Source organism: Mirounga leonina, unplaced genomic scaffold (assembly GCF_011800145.1).
Source record: "Mirounga leonina isolate KUSES-001 unplaced genomic scaffold, KU_Mleo_1.0 Mir_224, whole genome shotgun sequence".
In the NCBI taxonomy this organism is placed as follows: domain Eukaryota; kingdom Metazoa; phylum Chordata; class Mammalia; order Carnivora; family Phocidae; genus Mirounga; species Mirounga leonina.
In genome coordinates this window covers 3,086,404-3,108,178 of record NW_023270615.1, presented here as the reverse complement: position 1 = coordinate 3,108,178, position 21,775 = coordinate 3,086,404, and the positions used below count along the sequence as shown (strand labels likewise).

Genomic DNA, 21,775 nt, shown 5'->3' with positions numbered 1-21,775 from the left:
AAGACTGGTGTCAACATTCTCTTGGTCATCTCCTTCCTTTTTAAAAAAATTTTCTGTTAATCACTGTTTTTTTTTTTTTTAAAGATTTTATTTATTTATTTGAGACAGAGAGAATGAGAGACAGAGAGCATGAGAGGGAGGAGGGTCAGAGGGAGAAGCAGACTCCCTGCCGAGCAGGGAGCCCGATGCGGGACTCGATCCCGGGACTCCAGGATCATGACCTGAGCCGAAGGCAGTCGCTTAACCAACTGAGCCACCCAGGCGCCCCTGTTAATCACTGTTTTTCATTTTCTTGGGCTAAATACTTCTGAGAAAAATCTATGTCTATCATGTTCAAGATGGATTACTGAAAGAAAGAAAAAAAAAAAGCTTTATACAACACCCAAAGCTGTCCTATGTGAGACAATACTGAATTTTTGTGATAATTTTGTGCCACCAAAGTCAACTAACAAGGTTAGGAAGCCAGGTTAGAAAGCCCTTTTGGAAGTGGTGTGGGCTCCATGGACAGAGATGAAAAATATTCAAAGGGTAATCGATGACGATGTGCTGGGAACACAGGGCTGAGTTAGGATGGGAAATGTTACAAGATAGGGGCTAACAAGTGACAAGGTAAAAGACCCAACATCAAATTACCAACATGAAAGGTGTTTATTTTGCCATCCAAGCAGTAGTCATCAAACCAAGCATATATAAGTATTAGGTGCTATTTCAATATGAGGATGTGGATTCTGGCCCTGAGTCGCACTGCTGTGGGGCAAGAATCACCTCTGGAAGCTGCTGGCTGGCCAGAGGAGCCCACAGAGGTGGTGGGCTCCCCAACAGAGGTGCAGTAGTTCCATTTAAAACTCCTGTCTAGTGAAACAGCAAAGATCCTTCATGCCTATTTTTAAATGCACATTTTTAATATGTAGTATAATGCTACTCTTTAACAAACTCTTTACTCCCTGCTTCTCTGATGAAGCTTCCCGTGGTCTTTAAAGGGGTTGTTAACCCAAGAATGGATCACACTCATTCTGCATGAGCAAGTCGAGAAACACTCCATTAAGCCTTCCAGTATTTAATAGAAAGAGCCATCTCTCACCTCTGAGGAGATGAGCCAGCTGCTCAGTGATGAGCTCAGGAGCCTCCTGGAGAATCTCTTTCACCACAAGGGAAGAGGAAGACTCTCGAAACTCAAGGCCGCCATCGCTCTGCTCCACCGGATTAATGACTTTGACAACCGCTGATTCTAAGGTCTTGTCCTCGCTGTAAAGCAAATGGAAGAGAGGAAGACAAAGAGATATGGCTTATTTTCTTACTTTCTGGAAGTATTTAATCTCCACTCCCGCACAAATGACTTCCTCTCAACAGCTAAAAATCTGAGTAAGCTCACATGATGCAGAAGAGAGGACCCTTATTCTATGTGCCTTCATACTGCATTTCACTGAATTCACTCCCCAAGGGTCTTAGTAGGTGGCCCCTCACACCTCAGCACTTCTAGCTCTTGTTTTGCTATGGAAAATAATAATAATAATAATAACAATAATTAATAATAGCTAATATTTACTAAGGTTCCGCTACAGGCCAGACACTATTATCAGGCCAGACAGAATATCACCACGTCTTAGACTATAAAATGACCCTACGGAATGGGTTCTAGTAAAACTCCTATTTTAAAAATGGGGAAACGGAGGCACAAAGAGGTTAAGAAATTTGTCCAAAGTCACAAAGCTTGCAAGCAGACTAGCTTGTGTTTAAACTCTGATAATCTGGTTCCAGAACTTGCACCGGCACTCTCAAGGGCTGGGGAAAAGCTACTACGGGCTGATTTACTTCCACCGTCATCCTTTACACATGAGATAAGTTGGCTTTATCAAAGGCAGAAAGAAAGATGTGAATAAGACTGACGTTGGTCTTTCCGTCTGCCAGAAACAAATGAGTGGCAAAGAAGGAAATAAAGATCTCAATTTCTTTTTGGAAAGCATTCTGTTTCACAAACAGTCCTAAACCGGGAGTTCACAGCATCAATACCAACACCAGCTTAAGTTCTTCAGTTTATTTGGGAACAAAACTCTTCCAAAGATCCTGACTGACACACACGTTTCGTAGCTCACTCCTCTGGCTTCTTGCATTACTTGCATTAGTTGGTTTGAAAGTTAACACATAAATTTAGTCAAGCAGGTGATCATCCTGAGCACTGATAATTGAAGTCAGCCAAATAAACTCCCAGTAACTCTCAGTCAGTTGAACAACAACTGATTAATAAATATTCAAAAGAATTTATGTTTCAAATGGCATGGGGATAAAAACAGCCCCAGACAAGCAGACTGTTTTCAAAACTTTTTATAATGAATGAACTGCATGATTGAAATTACCATGTATTTATACTTAAATATGCTTCCTAAAAAGGGTTAAATAAAAAATTAGATAACTGTACAAGTTTTTCTTTCATGTGTACTTATATCAGTACCCACTGGTTAATGTCCTAAACCATTAGCAAATTGGCAAAGTGTGCAAAAAACCTATTGTCTCAAACTAGAGGTGTTTCACTGGTGGACTCTTCATTCGGTAGCACCACGGAGCTTATCAAAAGAGCATTTGTGTTGGGTTGGATAAGTCCCTGAAGGCAGACAATTTGTCTCATTTCTCTTTATGTACATTTAGATTCTTGCACCAGTTAGCAACTCCTGAGTACTTACTGAAGGAGGCAGAAGACCCAAGTTTAATCCAAACTACTCTAGTAACTGCATGAGGTACCTTGGATAAGTCATTTGCAACAGTGGGGTTCAGATTTCTTGTCCATAAAATAATGAATTCGAGCTCCATGAACTTTAAAAATCCATCCTGCTCTTATAGTATCAAATGCTATGAATGAATGAGCCAATGATCAGATGACTTCCATAGGTGATCCATATGATTTTTCATTTCACCACTGAGATATTTTTCTTAAGAACCTTTCCGTTTTATTTAGTGTTTAATTTCAGTTTTCATTACATATTTACAGGATCAATACATAGGACTGTTGTGTTGCTATAATACACTATTTGAAATGGTTCAAAATTATAATCTTGGTCACTGCTACAAAAACTTTCCACTCAAAGATGTCATATTTGAAATGCAAAAGTCAAAAGGGAGGACTGGGATAGCCCACATTTTGCCATAAGAGAAGAAAAAATATTCTTTTTCCTCTGATGTCGTCTGCCTTTAATGCAATTCCCAAAGTCACAAAAATCCTGAACGAGGTGATACTGTCCCCATAAGAGCCTTGGTTCAAGGATCAAACCTCCCTCCAGAGCCTTACCTGGCCAGCACGTTGCTGCCAACAAGTGTTATAGATAACTTCCCTTCATCATTGAGTTGATGCAGATTAATTTCATCTCGGAATATGTGGAATGATTCAGAGATATTTAGCTCTTCTAAAATAAACCTTGTCTCGGTGAAGTAACTGAATTCAGTTCTTGGTATGTTCAGCACTGGCAAACAGAGAACCCCAGGTGGACTGACCTGCGAAGAATAGAGTTGACTGACTCACCATTAGCAGCAGGAGGAAAGAGCACAACTCCATTTGCTTCAAGCCTGAGGGCAATGGTAAATGGAACAAAAGTCTTTTGGCTTCACTCACCCACATGCCATGCAGAATCAGCTCTTCCTGAACCCAATTAGCAGAGCATTAGCTACAGGTAAATGGCCCCTAATATTTTTTAACCTCTTGTTACTCTTTTATATCTTATTTCAACCCCTCCACAATTTAAACACACACACACACACATATTCTCCTTTTCAGGGGAAACAAATTCATATGTCCTTATGAAATTGGCAGAAAATTAGAATGATCGCAGTAGGGCAGATGAGGACTGTGGTGACACAGAAGGGCATATATGTCCCATCTACATGGGATGCCTGCCATTCGTCAGGCTAATCCTGAATACAATTGTGCAATAATCATTAGAAGTTTATGTATGGCAAGTTATTTTTCTTAATTAATTGAGATCAAACTCCTGATTCTGAAACTTGAGTCAAGTGCATGTGGCCTGAGAATATCGTGGGGCAGGACCTATTTTGAGGTTAGAATCAGAACTAGGTTCTAGCCCCAGCCTCAGCTGTGTGACTTGGAGAAAGCCGTTTTCCTTTTGGAAACCCAGTTTAACCCATCTGTAGAATGGGGCTTACCTACCAGAGTGAAAAGTATTTAAATGGAGTCATACATGGGAAGTTGCAAAGCTCTACGTTTATTCTAGGTGTTAATACTCTCAGAGAAAGTCACCACGTTCTCGGGGAAAAAAAATTCAAATGGAGATGTAGACCTTTGGTCAGAGGCAGGGCCTGGTAAACTAAAAGGAATGCCCAGAAATAGGACAAATTCTAGTATGTGACCCTTCAGTAATTCCATATTTGTCCCCATGCTGAGTGAAGAGCCATTTTATCCATCACAACTACTTTCCCATTCCTTGGGTCTCATGTTATTTTCATTCAAGACACTGCAGTAGGTGGTGGTGGTGGTATTTATAATTTCCTTAAGAGTCCATGCCACTGTTGGTCTAAAAACCAGTCTGGTTCAGTTAACTCTATGTTCTCGGGACAAGCAACATTTTTTTTTCTAGGAGTGAAAGAGTCCAGTTAATAGGAGTAAGCGTTTAATATGCATTATCTTGACATAGGCACATTTATCTCCTTATGCCAATTAATCTCCCTTGTAAGGTTCACAAATTTTATATAAAGTCAGTATGTAGAGATCAGAATATTTTACCTGGCATTTTTGTCAGCTGTTGTCCTAAGCCATTCTTGCCACCCACAGCTCATTCTGGAAGACTGGGTTTCATGTGAATTTAAATTACTCTAGATCAGCTATGTATACTCTCAGAGGCAAGGATCCAAACAAAATTGGAATAAAACAAATCAGACTCCGGAAAATTAAAAATTCTGTGAAATTGGAAATAGCACTAAGACACTCATACTGTGCTTTTTTAGACTTGGAGGTGACGCATTATCATGGGCTGATGAATTTTATGAAATTGAAATTTTAAAACAATTTATTAAAAGGTCTTTTCCACTTCTGTAGGGATGCTATAGATTTCACAGAGTACAAAGATTCTCACTCAAGGGAGATTATCACAAACTGAGAATGACCCTTGTCAGGGTTAAAAGTCAAGAACAGAATATAGACGTGACACGTAATACCTCTGTTACTGAAAACTCCAGCCAATATGCTCTGTATTTCATGTAATGTTCATGCACGCATTTTTCTATTCCCAACAGTAAAACTAACCAACAAGGATGATAAAGGAAAACAAGAAATTCTGACCTACTTTTGTTAGTTCTCTGAATTCCCATAAAAGTAAACAACTATCATATATTTTTTTAAAAATTATTTGAAAGCATTGATCTTAATGAAATAATGTTTCATGAAGAAAGAAATAACTAGACAATGCCTAACATATAGGTGACCAATAAATATTTGTTGTTTAATGATTGTAACACATTATTCTCTGAAACAATAAACCAGAACATGAAAATTTAAGTGAATGGTTTCCTCACTTTTCCAGAAAATGTTTGTTCTTATGAGTTCCATCATAATTCAAATACAAAAAATATAATCTTCTTTCCCCTCACCTTGTCTAGAAAGTAAGCATATGTGAAGGCAGAAATGAGAGAATCCAAGTCACACGATTTATGTCCAATAACCACATGGACCTTTTCCAAGCGTTTGCTTCGATTCTGAAACAAATTCAAACAAAACATCACAATTTAGTGCACAATAGATCAAGATAAAAAGGACATTTTTCAATCTTTTTTTCAAAACTATTCCTTAGCTATATTCACACACAATTGCAGAAATTCATAAATTTATCATGAAGTTTTATATGAGGACACAAAATTGCAGAACATGTTTAACATTCAGAAATGCTAAAATTCTAGTGCATCGTCAGGAACAGAAAATTGTGGATTCACAACCTCAGGAGGTTCCCCAGGTGACATCTGCAAGTGACCTCCACATGCAGAGGACAGGGAGAGACCAAAGAAAGAGGCAGACCCCTCCAGATGGGTAGGTGGTAGTTTAATAAATAAGGAAGCCTACTTACAAGGCTTATCTTGGGCGCCCGCAAGATAGGTAGATCTTCACACCCACCTGCCAGAAGCTTAAAAACTTATACAGGGGCCTTCACTGGGCTCAGTCATGTGTGGTCGCAACATCACATTACTCTCTCAAAGCTGTGTCCTTGGAACAGCTCCTACTGTGGGAACGGTGGACAAAGTGCATATTCCAAGGACAGGGTAGAGGACGAGGAGCCTCCAATTGTCCGGGTCTAGCTCATGAGTCAGCCATTAGTCATGTCCTCTAGATGACATTTTCCAACACAAATGTGGTCTTATTAAGATTATTATAGTCTAACTTGGTATGCATTGTGTCCCTGAGTCATAATTTTTTAGTAAAAGATTATTTTGGTTGAAAGGGAAGATCCATAGTGTAGTGGTCCTCCTTTATCTGCAGGGGATACATTCCAAGACCCCTGGTGGATGCCCAAAGCCGCTGATAATACTGAACCCTATATATACTCTGCTTTTTCCTATACATACATACCTATGTCAAGTTTATAAGCTAGGCTAGTAAGAGATTAACAACAATAACTAATAATAAAATAGAACAATTATAGCAATATACTGTAATCAGAGTTATGTGAATGTGGTCTCTCTCTCTCTCAAAATATCTTATTATACTGTACTCATGCTTCTTGTGATGATATGAGATGATAAAATGCCTAGGTGATGAGATGAAGCGAGGGGAATGACGCAGGCACGCTGACATAGCATTAGGCTATTACTGACCTTCTGACAATGTCAGAGGAGGATCATCCGCTTCCAGACCACAGCTGACTGTGGGTAATGGAAACCATGGAAAACGAAACCATGGATAAGGGAGAACTACTATATTCTATGTCATGTCCTTAGATAAGATGTTCTTTTTAAGATTTTATTAATTTATTTTGAGAGAGAGAGAGCATGCCTGAGTCAGGGGAGGAGCAGAGGAAGAGGGGGAGAGAGACTCTCAAGCAGACTCCGTGCTGAGCAGGGAGCCCAACGCGGGGCTCGATCCCATGACCCTGAGATCCATGACCTGAGCTAAAATCAAGAGTCAGACCAACCAACTGAGCCACTCAGGTGCCCCTAAGATGTTCTTAATTTGAGAGACGGAGTGACTTTTTCATATGTCCTTGGCTTGCAACACACAATTTGGTAATGATTTATTTTTTCCCGCCACATTCTGGGTGACAGGTTATGTTCTCCCTGCATTATATTCTATAGTTTAGCAAATGAAAGTGGTAACATTTTTTCCTCCCCCCAGGAAAGGGATATGATTAGTATTATTGCTCTAAAAATACAAATCAGTTGCTATTAAAAAGTGTACATAGTCACCTCTCTGGAAGAGAAGAGATACTGTTTTCTTTCCTGGTTAACTCAATAGTTACTTAAAATTACTTTATAGAAGGCTGAACTTCTTGTGAAATACTGGGTTGGAAATGCCAAAGAAGGGCCTGCTTCTAGAAAGTTCCACAACAAAGCTGTCCAATAATGATAACTGTAATCTAAATTAACTTCTTTACAGTACATATGTGTAGTTTCCCACTTCGCACCCTTTGTTTTAACTTCTCTTTTTAGGACTGACTAGAAAGCCCTACTCAATTGCAGTATTGCTCAAAGAGGCTATATAAAAAATATATTAAAAATTGCACTGTTCATTACTATTCCAAAAAAGCCATTTACTCTTTTTTCTACCGAACAAAGACAAAGTATTATTTAGTAACCTACTAGGTATTTTACAAATGAATCTATGAAGTTGTTATTAGTATGGAACTACTGATGTCAGGGTCAGAAACAAGTTTTTAAACCAGGCTGTGGCCCAAGAAACTATTATAATAAAGTAAATCTTGAAGGAGTTTAAAGAGTCTATCAATACAGAGAGTGAGAGCAGGATCAATATTGCAGATGAGTCATCTAATATGTGTTATGGCTAAATTAAAATAAACATGTATTTTTTCAAATATATTGAGATACTGATCTTTAGTCAAACAACATGACTTGAAAGTATGATATAAACTCTCTGAATGTAAGTACAACTCACTCTCCTTCATCACCACCAGCTTTAACTCCCCTTCCTTCCTCTTCCAGCTTCCTTCACTTAACTTCATAAATTTATAGCTGAGTCACTTGTACCCATGGGGGTTCTAGTCTAGGCCCAGTTCTCATCTGAAAGCTGGACTGCTTCCCCTGTGCAAGACTGTCAGATATTCTAGAGGTACCTAAAGAAATTTAGGTAAATGGAATTGTACTCCATTACAACACAAACAAATGCATTAGGAAATCTTATTGCTGTAGAAAGCTGTTCTTCCGAGAAGCTCAAAGGTCTAAGTAGACATTACCTCATTTCTCCTCTCAGAACTTGTAAGGCAGACAGTAAGAAGATTAACAATACTTTTTACAGGTCAGTGGAGTCTGTGATGGGGCCAGGATCATTCCCAGACCCCATGACCCAGTACAGGGAGCCCTTTCCTGGGCCCTGCACCAGCCATTCCACAGTGCCATAATGACTTCAGCATCTACAAAATGAGTGAGCATGGGCGTTGAGGGAGAAAAGACAATGTTAAATATGCATTCTAAATACAGCAAGGCTTCAGACATTTATAGCATCAAAATTACCCCAAAGCTGACCTATATCTGCTTTCTTATCTGAGTTCGACAACTCGTAAGCACAGCTGTTGGTTCAATAATCGACTTTCATGAAAGACATGGGGGAAATAAGATCTGTGTGTCAATTCATTTCCAAGTCTAAGCCAATTATTACTTAAAAAAAAAAGAAAGAAGCTAACTAAGATTGTGAACCCAAAGCATGGTGGACCAATTCTCTCTTCCAAGACTGTGATTTATTCATTCTTGTCCAGTTAAAGAGAAAAAAAGTACGTATCATCTTACCGGTCAGACTATAGAAGATCCCGGTACAAAATCTTGAGGGTTCTCTGTAGTGCTACATGCCTCTCTCCTCATGCTCTCCCGTGTCTCATCTGACCTCCCTTCTTCCCACATGTCAATCCCCCTCCTACTCGTGGCCTCTTTGAGGCATTTGCTCCTGTCTGCTATCTGTAGTCAGGGCCCCAGGACCCAGGCTCCAACTCTTATCTTTCCCCCACCACCCACCTCCACCAAAATGTGCCATGCTGGTGCCCACGTTATGAGGGACTGATCTGCTTCTCTGTAAACAATTCCACACTTTCATTTTAAAGAGACCTCCCAGGGATTATGCCACAGTCCAAAAAGATGAACAGAAATTTCAAGTTGGCTGAAAATGTTGGACCAGACAAAAGAGACATCACAACCAGAGGTATCTTTGGTGCCTGCCAATGAGCCTTAAGAGTGAGGGGCTCAGCGGCACCTGGGTGGCTCAGTCGGTTGGGCTCCCGGCTCCTGATTTTGGCTCAGGTCATGATCTCAGGGTCCTGGGATCAAGCCCCGCATTGGGCTCTGTGCTCAGCATGGAGTCTGCTTGGTATTCTCCCTGTTCCCTCTGCCCCTCCCCCTGCTCCTGCTCTCTATCTCTCTCTAAAATAAATAAAATCTTAAAAAAAAAAAAAGAGTAATAGGCTCAGCCTCAAAAAGTCTCAGATATTTGTAAGTGCCTGAACCCTACCAAAAAACACTAAGATATAATTAAAGTGTAGCAAAAGTTAGATATTATCACAACCATGTTCCAAAAGACTTCTGCCTGCTTCTAGGAATAAAACATGAAATTAGTTATGTAAACTCAAACATAGGTGAGCTCAAGGAATGTATAGGATTTGGCTTTTCAAATTGGGGTCAACAACCAGAGAACACAGGCTCCACTTTCAAGCTTCCTACCACAGATGATCTTGGCAGTGTGAACAGACCAAGCACAGGGGTCAAATCCTGGCAATAAAGTCCGGGGACTGATTTCAGGTGTGTCCAAGGATGGTAACGGGGGTCTTTACAATGCCTGGTCTACTCTGGCCGTGGTCCCATCTACAGGGGCAGCAGTGAACCTGGTTCCTGGAACTGAGCAGGGACTCTTGAACACAGTGACACTCTCTGGATCTGTGCCTCTCCTAGCGGGTCTATGGACCCCTTCCTATTTCACATCTCCACATATTCATAGACTCGAAGATGTCCAATCTTAATAACTATGTCCCTCGATACAGTTCAAATAGGGTCTGAATCATTCACAAGCAAACAAATTATGCCCAAATAAAAGTGACAGCTTTATCAATTCAATTACTTATTGTCATTCAACTAATAAAAATCTATTTGTGCTATCCAGCAGTAAACCAAACAGATCCCAGCCCTCATGGTTCTCGCATTTGAGTGCAAGGAGATATGACGAACCAAATAATTAGATAATAAGTTCAGGGGTAGCGTGCACTGGGATGAGGATCATTGGAGAAGGTAACATTTGAGAAAGCCCTGAGGTTAAGAAATGGGACCTAAGGATATCTCAGGCCAGGGGAATAGCCAGGGCAAAGGCCCTGAGGTGAGATCACATCCAGCTTGTCCAACAAATATTTATTGCCTAGTGTATACATTTTCTAAATGTGACCTTGTAAACTCTTAGCCAGGAGTGAATGGATCTGGCAAGTAAGTACCCACTCCCTATTATTATTTTTTATTTTAAAGATTTTTATTTATTTATTCACGAGAGACAGACAGAGAGAGAGAGGCAGAGGGAGAAGCAGGCTCCAAAGGAGCAGGGAGCCTGATGCGGGACTCGATCCCAGGACCCTGGGATCATGACCTGAGCCGAAGGCAGACGCTTAAACCATCTGAGCCACCCAGGTGCCCCTCACTCCCTATTATTGATACAAGCACAGCAAGCATTAAGCAATCTCAGGAGACAGAAGATTCATCACTGATGTCACAAGCCCAACACAGAATGGAATCCTGATAATGGGTAGAAATAGATACTATGCTGCTTTGTCATCTATACTTCCAAATAGATGGGCAGAATCTCTCCTTAATCAATGTATAAAAGAAAATATATCGAATATGCCAGTATTCCAGATCACAATTTTGATATGCTTTCAAAGTGTAATCCTATATCACACGAAAATGAGACTTCTTTTTTTTTTTTAAAGATTTCACCCATTTATTTGAGAGAGAGAGAGAGAGCACATGAGAGGGGTTAGGGTCAGAGGGAGAAGCAGGTTCCCCGCCAAGCTGGGAGCCCGATGTGGGATTCGATCCCAGGACTCCGGGATCACGACCCAAGCCGAAGGCAGTCGCTTAACCAACTGAGCCACCAAGGCGCCCATGAAAATGAGACTTCTTAATGAAGTTTACTCATCTCTTTTAAAAAGTCAGCAAAATGCCTACACATTCAGATGCAACTGCCCATTAAAAGAAATTGCACTTGTCAGGCAAAAGCACTTTCAAATACACCCAAAGAAAACAGAATCGATCGGAAAAAGGGCTTCCAGGGTCCTGCTAGAGGCCTAGGCCCCTCCATCAATTTTCTCATAGCCGTATCCTCGGAGAAACAAAGCTGCTCCAACCTATAACTTGAACATTTAAAGTCCCATAATTAAAAGTTTGGGGCACAGAGGGAGAGAATGCTGGAGGGAATAAAGGACATGGCATCTACTGAAGTTAAAAACAAAAACAAAAACAAAGAAGGAAATGCTTATCACTCTGAGCAGGTCCCCAGAACACAGGGATTTTTCCTGCTATTTGAAACCTTTACATTTTTCTTTATTTTTGCTTATTTTTCCAGTAAGAAAAAAAAAATACATGAAATTATAAAGAGTCAGACACAACAAAAATTAATAAAACAAAGATAACTGCTGTTAACAGTTCATTATTGATTATTCCACATTTTTAATTTATGCATATATATTAACACATGTACTTTACAAAAATGGGGTGTTTTTATTCCCACTCTTTAGATAGTTCCTTTTTTTCCACTTAATAGTCTGCTATGGACTATGCTCCATGATCAAAACTGTAGAACTTCTTTATTCTTTTTAGCTCAAGGGTGGCAATTGTATGAACACGTATGTGTGTATAAAATTTCTGGAATCAGGGCGCCTGGGTGGCTCAGTCATTAAGCGGCTGCCTTTGGCTCAGGTCATGATCCCAGAGTCCTGGGATCAAGTCCCACATCGGGCTCCCTGCTCAGTGGGAAGCCTGCTTCTCCCTCTCCCACTCCCCCTGCTTGTGTTCCTGCTCTCGCTGTCTCTGTCAAATAAATAAATAAAATCTTAAAAAAAAAAAATTTTTTTCTGGAATCAGCATAAGTGCCTTTAAAAAAAAAAAATGATATCACCAAATAGGATACTCTATCCCACTGGCTACCTAGTCTAGTTTCATTCTAATGGTCATAATTAATTTCTTCAGAGAGCTGTACCTCAGGTCATGTCTAAAAGCAAAAACATCTACCAGAATCTGAAAATTCAGGACACAGACATTTCATATTAAATTTTCTCATAAGTGTCCTAATTTACTTGGTGACGTACTAGATGAATATGAACCAAGGAATTAGGAAAAGGCAAAAAACTTTCAATGATAAGACTAATGATTTTGAGGTAATTTATCTCACTTACTGATAAAACTGAAGCCGAATCAATTCAGATAAGTATGCATTGCCTATAACCTCTCCCCTCACTGCCCTCCCAGCTGACCCCAATCATTTTTCCCCTCAGGCTTCTCTTTTAAGCTGCACTGCTATCTCTCATGTGGGGACAAATAGGAGCTGGGAGTCAGTCTGAGCAAACTCCCCTATAAATAGCTCAAATCCTATGCACCTGCACCTCCTTCTGTATTGTCAAATGCAGAGGCCACAGTGGGTAGGCAGTGGGGGACCCAAAAGCCAAACCCAAGCATTGCCTGAGACCCTTCTTTCTTGGGTGGGTCATCTGGTTCCCTGGTTCCTTTGGGATCAGACTCCTTTTAGCTGGAGCTTTGGACACCTTCTCAGCTGAATCCATTCTTCCTCAACCTGTTTGTTGCCCATCTTAGAGTGTTCTCAAAAGGAGTGACCTCATATATGGTTTATATACTTCTTCTGGGTCATAATAATGATGGGGGCTGGATTTGTTATTTACTTACAGCATTTCATTTTTATATTTTCATTCAGGATTCTCTTTCTGCCAATGTCCTTGAAGGACAGTTTTGGGGGCAGCACCATTATTTTTCCCCCACAGCTTCAGCCATAAAAGGTCAAGGATGATCCCCTCTCCAAGTCTTTACCTTTCCCAAAGAGCCCCTATAGGAATCACCCTACACAGCTTGTCTACATATTATTATTTCCCAGACATTCCACTTTGGGAGGAAATGTGTCCATACATTTATTGCCAACTGGATGGGATAGCTCTTCAATTTCCCATTTATGTACCGCTCCCTTCTATTTGAAATAGATGTCCAGTCCCAGAAGTTTGTCCTCCATGTTTTTACAGGTCTCTAAATCTCTCAACCTTTCCCTTTTCAGACTCAAGAACCATAGTCTTTTTCATCTACCCATATGAGCATGCATCCAGGTCCATGAGCCTTTCCTTTACCTCCTCTGATCTTCTGCGTCTGTGCCCCATTACTGGGTTTGGACCCTGCTATGGACTGAATTGTGTGCCCCCAAAATTCATATTTCAAAGCCTTAATCCCCAATGTGATGGTATTTGGAGATGGGGATTTAGGGAAATAATTAGGTTTAGATGAAGTCTTGAGGGTGGGGCCCTCAAGATGAAATCTCTTGTTCTCCCCCCATCTCTCTCTCTCTCTCTCTCTCTCTCTCGATCACAGGGAAAAGACAGCCACAAGCCAGGAAGAGGGCCCTCACCAGAACTCAACTATGCTGGCACCCTGATCTTGGACTTCCAGCCTCCAGAACTGTGAGGAAAAAATTTCTATTTTTTAAGCCATCCAGTCTATAGTATCATTTTGTTATTTTGTTATGGCAGCCCGAGCAGACTAAGACAGACCTCCAGGTTGGAGTCATTCCAGAATTCAAAACCACCTAGCAGATAACTGAACTTTAGAGAAAGCTTTGAAGAGTTTCTTTTACTAAATGATTGCTGTCAAAGCCATACAAGAGTTTTAAAAACCGAATGAAAAAGAATAGCCCTCATACACATGTATGGAAACCTACCCCCATGTCACTGAGGGCTAATTTGTGTTGTCAAATTTATAGTTATACTATACTGTCAGAGTAGTGTTAATTGCTGTAGAAAATATATTCATTATAAAACATTTGGAAAATATAGAAACACAAGAAATAAACCCTCAAGACCCAAAGGAATCACTATGAACATTTAGTGTACTCCTTTCAACCTTTTTCTATACTTCAACAAGAGTTCTCTTTTGTAATACTGTGATCATATTACACATAACATTTTGTAACATCTCTTTTTCAACATTTTAGTATTCTTCTAAAATTCTTAAATATAAATGTTGTGACGGTCAGTGGTAACATGTGTTTGCTTTTGTAACCCCAGCTCCCAGCCTATTGCTTTGCATACAGTAGGTGCTCCCAACAACTACTGAAAACCTGAATGATGAATAAATTATGGTATTTAGTGGATATAATATTCTTTCGTAAGTATCAATATAATACGGTTAGTCAATCCTCTACTGTTGTAGATTTAAGTTATCTTAATTTTTTATAATATAAATAAGAATGAAGGGAATACTTGGAAGATAACATTTTTGTGCTCATGCCTAGTTATTTCTTCAGGATAAACTCCTGAATTTTACATTTCCAGGTCAAAGAATGTGTTTTAATGCTTACCAGAAAGGTTGTAAAAATTTACATTTTCGCCTATAGAGATACCTGATTTTTAAGGCTTCAACTCTGTGTTTAAGCATTATCATGTTCACAAGTGAAATAGCACCTTAAAGTGAATTTGCATTTATTATGATTAGGAGGGTTTTACATCATTTTTTTCATATGGACACTAAACATTATTGTCTTTATATGAGATTTTTCTCTGCAGATCTTTGAGGATGTTTATCCTACTCTCATTGGCAAATAAACTCTTAAAATATTATTAACATATTCAACTCTGGCAACATCAATAAGATATTACTTTGTCCTTCGGTTCTGGGCATCTGCAAAGCAGTAAGTTGCATTAGGGATGCAATAAGCATGCATTATTTAATAGGCATCATCATTTCGAGCACTAAAGAACAATGATACACTGTGTGCCATCTTTTCTCAGAAAAGGAAAATGTGCTTTCTGAAAATGTTGCAATAATACAGGTCAGACTCTGTCTTGGTCTCTTAGCTCTTGATTGGAGTACATTTACTCCTCTGTTTTGTCATTAGCCTCAGGTACAAATGCTAATGCAACTTAAATTTAAATCTAAAGTGTGAAATGTATCATCAGTTAGTATCTTTAAATGCAGTGAAATTTCGGTAGCAAAACAGCACCCAAAAAAAAGATAAAAGTAAGAGAGTAGATCCTGAAATGCTCATCACAAGAAAAAAAAAATTGTGACTGCATGATGATGGATGTTAACTAGACTTATTGTGGTGATCATTTCACGACATATTCAAATATTGAATCATCATGTGATACACCTGAAACTACACAATATTTACATCAATTATATCTCAATAATATATACACAATGTGTAATTCAGCTAGTTCAATTCTGTATTAAAAAAAGAATAATACAAGATAAACAATAGAGGGGAGATATTTGCATAATATTTGTAAATTCTTGCCATTAGAAGGGCAGTATTCCTAACATACAAAGAGTTCCCACACATTGATTCAGAAAAAGACAAACCAATGGAATAATCAGTAAAAGATGTAAATGGGCAATTAACAAACGAAATGAATAAATGAAAACAAAGTCAACCTCATTAGCAGTCATGAAAATGGAAATCAGACCAACAAGAAAATGTCATTTTTTTGACTATCAGATTGGCAAAAAATTAAGAGTATTAACATCTACTGCTGGTTAGACTGTAGGCAGCAGTGAGGAATACCACAACCAAAGTGGGAATGATTTGACAGTAGCCATTAAAATGCAGAATGTTCAAATTTTTTGATCCAACCTTTTATTCCCTCTCCAGGGATCTAGTCTATAGAAACAAAATCACCAATATATATGGATATTTTTTAATTCCTTATTATTATTTAAAATCCATTGCTGCGACGAACCATGAGAGACGATGGACTCTGAAAAACAAACAGGGTTCTAGAGGGGAGGGGAGTGGGAGGATGGGTTAGCCTGGTGGTGGGTATTGAGGAGGGCACATTCTGCATGGAGCACTGGGTGTTATGCACAAACAATGAATCATGGAACACTTCATCTAAAACTAATGATGTAATGTATGGGGATTAACATAAGAATAAAAAAAAAATCCATTGCTGCATATGGATATTTAGTAAAATCCCAAAGAACGCTTGTGGAAGCAGTATTTGTAATGGAGAAAAAGAAAACAAAGTAAGAAATAACCTCCATGCATAACAATTAAGGAATCGTTGGATAAATTATGGAATATCCATAAGATAGAAGCTAAGCAGCTACTACCAAACAAGTAAGTCAGATCAATATCTAATAACCTGGAAAGATGTATTCCAATATTCTTCCCATTTCCTCACATGGCTGCTTCTTCCTATCTGGATCCTGCCTCTCAGCAGAAAAGCAGGATGTGGTTTCTTCGTGGGTAATACTACTGTCTTGCTGACTGCACTAGGATCTCTTACTAAAACATTACCTAAATGTAAATTTCTGAGCCCCACCCCTAAAATTTAGATTCATAAGTTGTAAGAATATTGTGACTGGTCTGGGCTTTCAAGAAGACCCATGATTAGTTCCCAGGGACCATGTGGTTTCTGTCAACTACAGAATGTACATGAGTTGGTTTTTTTGAAAGGGATTGCTTAAGTTGCTCCAGATCAAGTAAAATTTCAGAGAAAACTACTGGTGCTACATTATTTAGATTCACTTCAGTTTCAACTTAGGAGAGATCTTAGGATCCACCCAGTTGAAACCCATCAGTGGTTTCCAAAGTAGGCAGTAGACCTGAGAGCAAGGGAAGAAGCCACACACATTCCTATTTATCTCATCCTTTTAAACTTTGATTTTTTAAAAAATACGTTTTGCAATGTGCCTTAAATATTAGTGTAGTAATACAGGAGTAGAATTTAGAAATAAATATATGTTTTGAGAATATGAAACCTTCAGTTCCGAGTCACTCATGCATTTGGGGGTCAGCTACTCTACATCAGAGGTCCAGTTCCATCAGACTGATGGTTCCTGGAGAGCCCTGGAAACATCTTGAACTTCATACCCTCCAGAGTTCCTAAGGCAATGCTCTGTACACACCAGATGCTCAAACAAACATTTGTTAGTGAAAATGACCATATCGGATATAAGAGTTGGGCAGAAGAGAGTTTTCAATTTTACATCATCTGTTTGTTATGTTCCTATAAAATAACAGAGCTAGGAGGAACAATTTGTTACAGGTTGCAGGTAATTCTCTCTCTCCCTAAATCTTTTTTTTTTTTTTTAAGATTTTATTTATTTATTTGACAGAGAGAGACACAGCAAGAGAGGGAACACATGCAGGGGGAGGGGGAGAGAGAGAAGCAGGCTTCCCGCAGAGCAGGGAGCCCCATTGGGGGTGGGGGGGCTCGATCCCAGGATGCTGGAATCATGACCTGAGCCAAAGGCAGACGCTTAATGATTGAGCCACCCAGGTGCCCCTCTCTCTTCCTAAATCTTAACAGACTCTCATTTGGTGGTGGGATAGATCTTCTCTCTCTCTCTGTCTGTCTGTCTACATACACACACCCCAGAGCATTATACCTACTTCATGCTATAAATTTCCAAATAATGCTTTAAAATGATTTTATAAAGTGAAGGATTTTACGAGTACTATGTCATCATAGATTTTCTCCTTTCCTCCCAAGACTTAAAACACTTGACTTGTGAATCCATTCCACATTCTAATATATCCATATTGTGAAGACTTAAACTGTTGTAATTATTTTGTTTTTAAATGTCTCAAGCAGTGTGCAGAAGTGTACCACAGAACTCTAGATCAGAACATGACTTGCTATTAGTACATGTATATCTAGCAGCCCCAATTCTGGGCCCTGAAATAGCTCCAAAAAGCACCATAGAAGGGCAGAATTGTAATTAGCTGCCAGATGTCATCTATGAAAGGTGGAGACATAGCCCCAAATTGTGATTTCAATCATGATTCACTAAATCACTCAGACCTGCTTCCCTATTTTCCACTTTCCCCACCTATGGAAAGAAAAAGTGTCTCTGGACACAAAGGTGGATATAGAGGGGGCGGTGTTCTTCACAAACCGTTTCTTATCAAAATATCATGGGAAAACTGTACACACATTACATACACTAAATGTTTCTGTAAAACTTTTATAGTAACTAGTATCAAGAACAGAGGAAAAAAGACCCAAAGTAGCAAAGAGTCTAATGCTCATTGAACTCTTCAGTTTACTTGGTTGTTTTTGTTTTTGTTTTTGTTTTTTTCCTCTATCCTTCCAAACACATTTTCAGGGCCTTTTACTAAGAATATAGAACCTTCTGGAAAATAAGGTGTTCATCTTTGTGCAGATACAAGCTGGTGGGTTGCTCAGTAAATGTCCACACCTACTCTCAGGTGTGCTCTGGTTTATTGTGTCCATCATCACAAATAACCTCTTGAATGAGGTGCTTACAGGAATCAAGGGAAGTGACATTACAATTAATACTTATGAAGGATTTTGGAAACTGGGGGAGTCAGCCCCTTCCGCCAGTAGCTGAACCTGAGCATCAACATGAGCTAAAGGAATTCTATGAGACGGAGGAGCTGCCCTGTGGGTCCCTTACACAAGCCTGCTGGAGGAGCTCACCTTTGTCTCTGGGACAAAGGACTTCTGCCCCGGGATGAGCAACACCCAACCCCCTGAGCTGCGGAACACATTATCAATTAGGAAAAGAAAAAAAAGAAAAAGATCAGAAAGCTGCGCTTATGGCACGACTTCTCAAATTTGCTCTGAAGATGAACATTTTAATATTAAATTATAGCCCTAGTTCTTGTTGCTATTTTCCTCTCCTTTAAATTTGTCAGAAGTTGTAGAAATTTACAGCAGAGGGAGCGGCTGAGGGAGAGGGAGAAGCAGGCTTCCCGCCGAGCAGGGAGCCCGATGCGGGGCTCGATCCCAGGACCCTGGGATCATGACCTGAGCTTCGGGCAGACGCTTAACCGACTGAGCCACCCAGGAGCCCCTTTATTGGAATATTTCTGATTCATAAATATTTTAAATGTTTTTTAACCGGTCCTTATGGAAAAGGAAAACAAGGCTTCTGCCGCTCCACAAGTTCCCAGAACTTTTTTGTGTGCGAGTCCTCACTCAGAACAGGTCCTCTTAACATGTTGCCCCCTCTGAAGCCAGCCGCTGTGGGGCACAGTTTGCTCCAGATACTTTAATTATTTCTTCCCTTTTCAGACTGGAAGGCTGAGAGCTAATTAGTCGGGTTTTCTACCCCCGTGAACGAGCCAAGATATGCTCAGAAGACTTTTCCCAGAAGCTTTGCTTTTCTGCAGTCAGCTTTTTGTTGTCATAAGGAAGATCTATTGCTTTAATACTCACGCGTGTAGATGTCTCTTGTTTGGAACGGACGTCAGGCAGGTGACACCACACACCTGGCATGTCTGAAACCCGCTCAGACATGACAGTAATGAACAGATAAGCGGCTGGAAGCAGGCTGGAGGAGAAGATGCGTTTCCAGCAAGATGCAGTTATGCGGGTTCACGGGGAAATGTACAAGGGATATGCAGAGCAATTACTGTATTTTGCAAAGATGACAGTTTTTAATGATGCCATTATTTATTACACTGTGTGTTTTTCAGTGACAGAAGAACCCTCACCTTCCAGGTGACCTCTTATTCTCTCTCTCCCTCTCTCAAAACATTTTGCAAGATAGAAAACTCTTTTCAAACTGAACAGTAGCTGGAACACAGTAGTTATTCAATAAGGTTTATTAAAATACATGTCTTGTGGCACAGAATAGTGCAATAGGCTATAATACAGATGAACACAGATATAGAAACACGGGTGTATATAAATTCTATATTAATTCTGCTGATATTTTAAAAGCCTACGTATGTTAACATTAACTGGGTACAACATTCTGATAAGAAGAAGCTTTCCCAGTGAAAAGTTTCAAGTCTCTAAGCATCAGATCTTCCCAACCTTGAGATAATATGATTTTATGGTTTTAAGTAGTGAATAACCTATTTTTCCATTGCCTAGACAGTGTGTCTTTGTCTGCTCTCTTTTATTTTTATTTTTTTTTTAAAGATTTTATTTATTTATTTGAGAGAGGGAATGAGAGACAGACAGCAGGAGAGGGAGGAGGGTCAGAGGGAGAAGCAGACTCCCCGCCGAGCAGGGAGCCCGATGCGGGACTCGATCCCAGGACTCCAGGATCATGACCTGAGCCGAAGGCAGTCGCTTAACCAACTGAGCCACCCAGGCGCCCTCTGCTCTCTTTTATTAAGAGAATTGCCAGAAGTCTCCACATATAGCCCCTCAATATGGAAATTTTTCAATATATCAATCTGAATTTTGTTTTTTGTCATTTTATGGGGCATCTTCAATTGAACAGATTATGGAAAAGGCCTGTAATATGAAATATTTGAACAAATCTTTCTGCCTTGATGTTTTAAATATATCAATCACATAAAAAAGAAAGCTGTCATATTAGATAAAGATTTTGTTATTTTAATTTTTAAGTAGGTGTCATATTAGACTTTCAATAAAAAAATACACATCTAAAGATTGGCAAAGAAGAAAGCCTTCAAAATACTATAGAAAACTTAACAGTACATAATAACAATACATCAGACTACCATAGTCTTTCACCATAATAAAGAGCTGTAAAATGCCTGACATCAGCTTTTAAAATTTTTTACTCATCTTGTAAAATAAATCTTTTTCATTTATGGCTATGTTCAATGATGAATTATGTAGAACTCCTGAAGACTCAGAGTTTGTTACCATTTTATTTTCTGAGTAATTTCCTTAGCAGAAGTCTAAAATTCCAGCAACAACCAGAATATTGCATTTTAATTTCTTAATACTGTGGTGTCTGTTCTGAAAATCTAAAATATTTGAAACTACTTAGTAACCTAACACTTCTACTCTTATGACTAATGCAAACCCACTGCTGAAAGTACGGATATAAAGACTTCGGAGGTACCAATGTAGGAACAGTCTTATTACACATAGTTCTCAATAACTCATCAACCAACATTGGAGACGTGAATCTACTGTTTGAAGACCCAAAGGAGTAATAACATCTTAGTAGCGATCTTGACTTGATTAAGAAAGTATCATTTGTCTTCACAAATCCATCAAAGTCCTGCTCTGTGCTCTCCTACCAAGTTTTTTGTTGTTCTTGGTTTGTTTGCCTCTGTTTCAGAGGCCTGTAGCAATTAACAATCCTTAGGTCGTATTAAATATTAATTCTCATCAAAAGAAAAATAGAGCAAGACACCAACATTGTGTGTGTGTATGTATGATGAAAAATGACTTTTTAATTCACTTATATCTTGAGATTTTCAGAGTCTCAGAGTGGAAAGGAGGGAGAAAATGCTAAAAAAAAAAAAAAAAAGCCTTGAGGCTTATGCTTCTGGATGTGGTGGTGGGAGGGCACTGGTAGTAAATAAAATGTGGATGGGAGCAAGACAAAGAGACAATGCAGAAGCATCGGAAGGGGGAGGTCATCCTCTCTTCCCACTTGCTTGGTTGTCAAATTCCAGCCAACTGGAGAGAGG

General features: G+C 39.4%; 1 protein-coding gene across 5 annotated transcripts in view; it reads right to left on the bottom strand.

Moving 5' to 3' along the window:
* Window positions 1–21,775, bottom strand: part of PRUNE2 (prune homolog 2 with BCH domain) — a 260,162-nt gene that overhangs the window by 201,904 nt on the left and 36,483 nt on the right. For all 5 annotated transcript variants that reach the window (XM_035029016.1, XM_035029019.1, XM_035029018.1 and 2 more), the window contains exons 2-4: window positions 5,590–5,694; window positions 3,281–3,483; window positions 1,082–1,245 (exon numbers count right to left, since the gene is read on the bottom strand). In XM_035029016.1, the coding sequence (XP_034884907.1) occupies window positions 1,082–1,245; window positions 3,281–3,483; window positions 5,590–5,694 (472 nt within the window). The remainder of the gene's footprint in view (window positions 1–1,081; window positions 1,246–3,280; window positions 3,484–5,589; window positions 5,695–21,775) is intronic.